Below are 7,638 nucleotides of genomic sequence, written 5' to 3'. Positions count from 1 at the left end.
TGATCAGGGAGGATGGTGAGGTCCAAGTGATTCATTCAGATTTTTATAATGTGCTGCTTTCATGTCAATTACAGACAATAACAGTTAGTTCTTGAAAGGTGAAAATCCTGTAATTTGAAAGTAAATGAAGAAAATGTGGAGATCCAGGTTAAATAGAAAATAATATTTTGTCTCTTTCAGCAAATGACATGATGGAACACATTCCTTGGTCGGTGTCTGACATCAAATATATTTCCAAAGCACAGAATGACAAACTGAAGTGTGAATTAAGGATTAATTCAGTGTGTGAAGCGTTCTTTCCAAAATGGTGTTTGTGGAGTAAAGATGCTGCAACAAGTTGGACGAGTAGATTTAATGTGATAATTAAAATAAGAAAACTTTCATCTACAGATTTATTTGAAGTTTTCAAGGATGAACAACAAACACACATTTTAAAAAGGCTTTCATTTGAAATCATAGAAGAACAGAAAGACTCATCTTGCCTTGTTTATTTTTGTCATTTCACAATTACTTTTGTCTTTTTATTATCCAAGTTTAAAAAAAAAAATCATTAAATTTCTCAAAATGCATTTCTGTTAAGACAGATTTTCAGATTGTTTCAATGTTTTTGTGATCAACATGTTTTACTGTGGAGAACGTTTTTTTTTGTTGCCATTTGTGTCAAATACAATCTTCCACATATTATTTCAGTTTTATCCAGATGAACAAACTCAGCCTCCTTCCTTATTTGTGCTTCTTTCGCTGCAGAAAAGTCTGCAGAAATTATTGAATGGTGTCAGATGCTGTTTGTATTTCTCTACAAAGTATTTTAGTGACTTTAAGATTGTGTGAATTAAGGCTGCGACTAAAGACTGTTTCTAATATCAGTGTGTTGATTTATTTAGTTGATCAAGTATGAGAAAATAATGAAAGATCCCAAATAAAAACAGCAAATGCTCAAATTTCAGCGCATGAGTGTGTGTTGGATGGACGTCAGGATGTACTCTGGATAACTGTGGACTGACTTTATGTTGTGTTGAAAAACTTGTTGGTTTTCTACCTGCTTTGCAAATGTTCTGCTGAAAACATGACTGAGTTCATGTGTGTCCCGAGTTACTTCTGCCAGTACGAACAGTCAAAGCCATGCTGCTTTCTGTGTTTGGAATCAGAGAAACTGACTGACTTTTCTATTTAAATGATCATTTTATTGATAACACCTTAACACATTTTCTTGAAGTTATAGAAACACGTGTAGCACGTAAGAGAACAGAGCAATAATGGGAAGAATCAGAGAACTAGAGGATTAATAATATTATTATACAGAAGAAACCCAAAGTGACAAAAAGAGACAAAAGGAAAGTAGAAAGAGCCAAGTGCAGAGAAATGATTGAGAAAGGTTGGAAACAGAGGGAATGGGAGAAAGAGTGAAAGACACCCGACAAAGAGAAGCCAGCTCAGTGTTGTCAGTGCAGCTCAGTCACAGGCTGCAGAAAGACGACGGCAGAGCTTCAGAGTGAACACAGCGGCTCCCGTTGACCTCAGCGATGCTTCATGTGACTAAGAGCTCGCACTGACCTCAAGACACCACAGAAGGACACTGACTGTACTTTCTGTAGGCCTGCTCAGTGAATCATTCTCTATCACCATTTCAGCTTCGATCATTCACACACAATCCTGATTTGTGGGCGATGTTGGTACATTTAGTTTAGTTCAGAACATGAAAAGCCTTTCTGATGTCAGACCAATAAAGGAGACTGATTTTGTTCCCCAGAGGAAAACAACCACGCCTCAATATTACGATCGTGGTGCTGAACTTTGATCCGGACAGTCATTTTGGTCATAACGGTGCAGCTCTGATCAATCATTATACCGGAAGCTTCTTCTTATTCTCCAGTGATAAACTGCTGTTGCCTCTGATTGTCTGACACTAAAGTCAACTTGTTATAACAGAAGCATCAATCTGCCATCCGCCTGTGTGCATTTGTGCTTTTCTTTGTGTGACTGCGCCCCCTGCTGGAGCTCATTCACTCTCTGAACGGCCTCCAGTCTGTCAGTTGGACTGAACGCTGCTCCTCAAAGTGACACGCAGGCCGAATGAAGCACCTGCCACTCTTGGTGCAGATGCTCAACAGGCGCCTGTCGTATTCTCTCTGCTGCGTGCGAAAGGCACGCATGTCCCTCCACATGATGCCACATGGTGTTGATTATTTCCTCAATCCTTTAATTTAGATGTTAATGTAGGTTTTTCTACAGTCAATCATGTGTTTTCAATGTCAGTGTACTGCGTTATGTATTCATTGTTTTTTTTTTTTACTTGAAAATAAATTGTTTTTATTTTAAGGAGTGCAAGGCTCATCATATGGAAAGTTAACAGATAAGAAGTAAAGAAATCAAATAGCCCCATCTGTAAGAAAATATCCTGTCAGCTGTCAATGATTTACTTCAAAGGAAGGAAAGTGAAACATAAAGTTGATTTTGACGTGTCTGACGGGAGCTGAGACGCCATTACAGGGTGAAAGAAATCTACTAGAAAGTCAATGAAGGAAGAAACAGGATTGTAATCTTTAATTCAGAGGGACACAAATTTGGTGAGTCTTACTCTTGAAAGACAATTTGGATAGAAATGGCTGAGAAAACTGCTCTTCTCGAAGATTTCCTGAGTTGCCATGTGTGTTCAGAGACTTTCACAGATCCTGTGTCTCTGAGCTGCAACCACAGCTTCTGTTCAAGCTGCCTGCAACAATTCTGGGAACAAGCTAAAGACAAAAACTGTCCCACTTGTAAAAGAAAATCCTCAAACGAACATCCAGTTGTGAACTTTTCACTGAAGGAACTGGCTGAAGCTTTTGCTGGGAGACAGAAATCTGGATCATCTGAGACAGAAAAAAGACAGAAGAAGGTGGAGGTGTTGTGTAGTAAACATCAAGAGGAGCCTAAATTGTCCTGTGAGGACGAGCAGCGAGCTGTGTGTCCTGTCTGTGAGTTTTCTCTGCACCACAGTCACAAGGTGGTTCCTGTAGAACAAGCAGTCAGTGAGCTGAAGGACCAGCTGAAATCTGACTTACAGTCTCTGCAGGACAAGAGGGACAAATACAAAGAAGTGAAGAAAACATACAAAGAAATGATTCAACACTCCAAGAAGCAGCTGTTGTCCACAGAGAAGCAGATCAGAGCAGAGTTCAACAAGCTCCACCAGTTCCTGAAAGAGGAAGAGGAGTCCAGACTGGCAGCTCTGAGGGAGGAGGAGGAGCAGAGGAAGAGGACTGTGAGCAGAGAGATGAAGATGATTGAGCAGCAGATCTCCTCTCTGTCAGACAGTATCTGTGCTGTTGAAGAAGAGCTGCAGAAACACAACGTGCCATTCCTCAGCAGTTATAAAGCCACTCAGAGCAGAGCCAGAGTCCAGTGCTCACTGTCAGATCCACAGCTGCTCTCAGGAGCTCTGATAGATGTGGCCAAACACCTGGGCAACCTGTCCTTCACAGTCTGGAAGAAGATGAAGGACAAGGTCCACTTCAGTCCTGTCATTCTGGACCCAAACACTGGACACCGCAGGCTCTATCTGTCTGATGATCTGACCAGTGTGAGGAATGGAGACACAGAGCAGCAGCTTCCTGACAATCCAGAGAGAAACACTAAGTATTCCACTGTTCTGGGCTCTGAGGGCTTCAGCTCAGGGAAACACAGCTGGGAGGTGGAGGTGGGAGACCATCCTGACTGGACTGTGGGTTTGGCTAAAGAGTCAGTTGACAGGAAGGGGGAGAGATTTGCCTCACCAGAATATGGAATCTGGTGTTTCTTTCATCGCAGTGGAAAATACAGTAATGGTCTTTTTAAGACTGTCACAGTGAAGAAGAGTCTCCAGAGGATCAGAGTCCAGCTGGACTATGACAGGGGGAAGGTGTCCTTCTACGACCCTGAAGACATGACTCACATCTACACTTACAAAGACACTTTCACTGAGAAACTCTTCCCATATTTCAATATTGGAAAAGCTGGTGGTGCTAAAACTGCTGCTATCAAAATGTGTCAAAGTGATGTTTCTGTGTGATGATCAGGGAGGATGGTGAGGTCCAAGAGATTCATTCAGATTTTTATAATGTGCTGCTTTCATGTCAATTACAGACAATAACAGTTAGTTCTTTAAAGGTGAAAATCCTGTAATTTGAAAGTAAATGAAGAAAATGTGGAGATCCAGGTTAAATAAAAAATAATATTTTGTCTCTTTCAGCAAATGACATGATGGAACACATTCCTTGGTCGGTGTCTGACATCAAATATATTTCCAAAGCACAGAATGACAAACTGAAGTGTGAATTCAGGATTAATTCAGTGTGTGAAGCGTTCTTTCCAAAATGGTGTTTGTGGAGTAAAGATGCTGCAACAAGTTGGACGAGTAGATTTAATGTGATAATTAAAATAAGAAAACTTTCATCTACAGATTTATTTGAAGTTTTCAAGGATGAACAACAAACACACATTTTAAAAAGGCTTTCATTTGAAATCATAGAGAACAGAAAGCCTCATCTTGCCTTATTTATTTTTATCATTTCACAATTACTTTCCGTCTATTATCCAAGTTTAAAAAAAAATCAGTAATTTTCTCAACATGCATTTCTGTTCATACAGATTTTCAGATTGTTTCGATGTTTTTGTGATCAACATGTTTTACTGTGGAGAACGTTGATGAAATAATTCAGCTGTTCATTTTTTATTTTTTTTTTTTGCCATTTGTGTCAAATACAATCTTCCATATATTATTTCAGTTTCATCCAGATGAACAAACTCAGCCTCCTTCCTTATTTGTGCTTCTTTTGCTGCAGAAAAGTCTGCAGAAATTGTTGGATGGTGTCAGATGCTGTTTGTATTTCTCTACAAAGTATTTTAGTGACTTTAAGATTGTGTGAATTAAGGCTGCGACTAAAGACTGTTTCTAATATCAGTGTGTTGATTTATTTAGTTGATCAAATATGAGAAAATAATGAAAGATCCCAAATAAAAACAGCAAATCCTCAAATTTCAGCGCACGAGTGTGTGTTGGATGGACGTCAGGATGTACTCTGGATAACTGTGGACTGACTTTATGTTGTGTTGAAAAACTTGTTGGTTTTCTACCTGCTTTGCAAATGTTCTGCTGAAAACATGACTGAGTTCATGTGTGTCCTGGGTTACTTCTGCCAGTACGAACAGTCAAAGCCATGCTGCTTTCTGTGTTTGGAATGATTGAAACTGACTGACTTTTCTATTTAAATGATCATTTTATTATTAAGGATTCCAAGGCTCATCATATCTTCATGAGACCCAGCATATTCATTTGTGTCCTCTGTAGTGGACATTTGGTTTTGGTTTATATCTTTTGACTCCTTTGAGCTACCCTACTCAGTCCTGGTGTGCTCAGTAGAAGACATCCTGGCCTTTCCAATGCTACCTCGTGTGTTTGGGTGGGATGAGGGGAACTTTGTTTTCATGCTGAGACAAAATGGAGACAGTAGCAAAACGCAAATGCCAGAAAAAGAGAAAAGGTAAGTCAAATATTGTTAAGATATATATGTTTTTTAACTATGGTCATCATATATTCTCTTGTTCATGAACATGTCAGGAATCATAAAATTGGAATCAGAGTTCAGTTAAACTTCTTGTTCGGAAAAATAACAGCAATTTTATGAATGTTTAATAATGTCAATTTTGTTCAGTAGTTCATCAAAAGATCTGCACCAATTGATCATTTTCATTCAAAGAATGGATTGACGTTTTTGTTTTCTTGTCAACTGATTATGATTTCATTGTGTTTTGGTAAAATTGTTCTGTTAGTCCACTACAGTGGACATGCTGGAAAATCTAAACTAAAAAGATTTTAACAAAATTCTAAATTGTGAGTTGTTTTAGCTCCAAAAAGGCAGGAAATCACAAAAAAATTTAATTGAACTATACTTTTTTCCCTTGGTTCTCAGGAGGATATGGAAAGTTAACAGATGAGAAGTAAAGAAATCAAATAGCCCCATCTGCTGGTCAGAAAATGTCATGTCAGCTGTCAGTTATTCACTTTAAAGGAAAGAAAGTGAAACTTAAAACTGATTTTGACGTTTCTGACTGGAACTGAGACGCCATTACAGGGTAACAGAAATATACCAGAAAGACAAAGAAGGAAGAAGCAGGATTGTGATCTTTAATACAGAGGGACACGAATTTGGTGAGTCTTGCTTTTGAAAGACAATTTGGATACAGATGGCTGAGAGTACTGCTCTTCTGGAAAGTTTCCTGAGTTGCCATGTGAGTTCAGAGACTTTCAGAGATCCTGTGTCTCTGAGCTGCAACCACAGCTTCTGTTCAAGCTGCCTGCAACAATTCTGGGAACAAGCTAAAAACAACAACTGTCCCATTTGTAAAAGAAAATCCTCAAAGGACAAAACAGGAGTGAACTTTTCACTGAAGGAACTGGCTGACTCCTTTGCTGAGAGACAGAAATCTGGATCATCTGAGACAGAAAAAGGAAAGAAGAAAGAGAAAGAGCAGGTCGTGTGTGATGAACATCCAGATGTCTCTTATTGGTTCTGTGAGGACGAGCAGCGAGCTGTGTGTCCTGTCTGTGAGTTTTCTCTGCACCACAGTCACAAGGTGGTTCCTGTAGAACAAGCAGTCAGTGAGCTGAAGGACCAGCTGAAATCTGACTTACAGTCTCTGCAGGACGAGAGGGACAAATACAAAGAAGTGAAGGAAACATACAAAGAAATGATTCAACACTCCAAGAAGCAGCTGTTGTCCACAGAGAAGCAGATCAGAGCAGAGTTCAACAAGCTCCACCAGTTCCTGAAAGAGGAAGAGGAGTCCAGACTGGCAGCTCTGAGGGAGGAAGAGGAGCAGAAGGGGACGACTGTGAGCAGAGAGATGAAGATGATTGAGCAGCAGATCTCCTCTCTGTCAGACAGTATCTGTGCTGTTGAAGAAGAGCTGCAGAAACACAACGTGCCATTCCTCAGCAGTTATAAAGCCACTCAGAGCAGAGCCAGAGTCCAGTGCTCACTGTCAGATCCACAGCTGCTCTCAGGAGCTCTGATAGATGTGGCCAAACACCTGGGCAACCTGTCCTTCACAGTCTGGAAGAAGATGAAGGACAAGGTCCACTTCAGTCCTGTCATTCTGGACCCAAACACTGGACACCGCAGGCTCTATCTGTCTGATGATCTGACCAGTGTGAGGCGTGGAGACACAAAGCAGCAGCTTCCTGACAATCCAGAGAGAAACACTAAGTATTCCACTGTTCTGGGCTCTGAGGGCTTCAGCTCAGGGAAACACAGCTGGGAGGTAGAGGTGGGAGACCATCCTCACTGGGCTGTGGGTTTGGCTAAAGAGTCAGTTGACAGGAAGGGGGAGCGGCAGGGTACACCAAAATATGGAATCTGGTGTTTATTGCATCACCGTGGAAAATACACTAATGGTCTTGGTAAGACTGTCACAGTGAAGAAGAGTCTCCAGAGGATCAGAGTCCAGCTGGACTATGACAGGGGGGAGGTGTCCTTCTACGACCCTGAAGACATGACTCACATCTGCACTCACAAAGATACTTTCACTGAGAAACTCTTCCCATATTTCAGTATTGGAGAAGCTGGTGATGCTAAAACTGCTGCTATCAAAATGTGTCAAAGTGATGTTTCTGTGTGA

General features: G+C 40.5%; 2 protein-coding genes across 2 annotated transcripts; both read left to right on the top strand.

The window, feature by feature from the left end:
- Positions 1-2,602: 2,602 nt before the first annotated feature.
- On the top strand, positions 2,603-4,030 carry LOC143320520 (nuclear factor 7, brain-like). The gene has a single exon (XM_076730244.1). It carries the CDS (start codon positions 2,603-2,605, stop codon positions 4,028-4,030), a length of 1,428 nt encoding a protein of 475 aa, XP_076586359.1.
- A 2,174-nt stretch (positions 4,031-6,204) lies between these two features.
- On the top strand, positions 6,205-7,638 carry LOC143320519 (zinc-binding protein A33-like). Its single transcript, XM_076730243.1, has one exon. The coding sequence runs from the start codon at positions 6,205-6,207 to the stop codon at positions 7,636-7,638; it is 1,434 nt and encodes a 477-aa protein (XP_076586358.1).

This window comes from Chaetodon auriga, chromosome 5 (genome assembly GCF_051107435.1).
Source record: "Chaetodon auriga isolate fChaAug3 chromosome 5, fChaAug3.hap1, whole genome shotgun sequence".
NCBI classification, from domain to species: domain Eukaryota; kingdom Metazoa; phylum Chordata; class Actinopteri; order Chaetodontiformes; family Chaetodontidae; genus Chaetodon; species Chaetodon auriga.
Note: the sequence above shows the minus strand (reverse complement) of the source record. Positions and strands in the feature narration are given on the sequence as shown.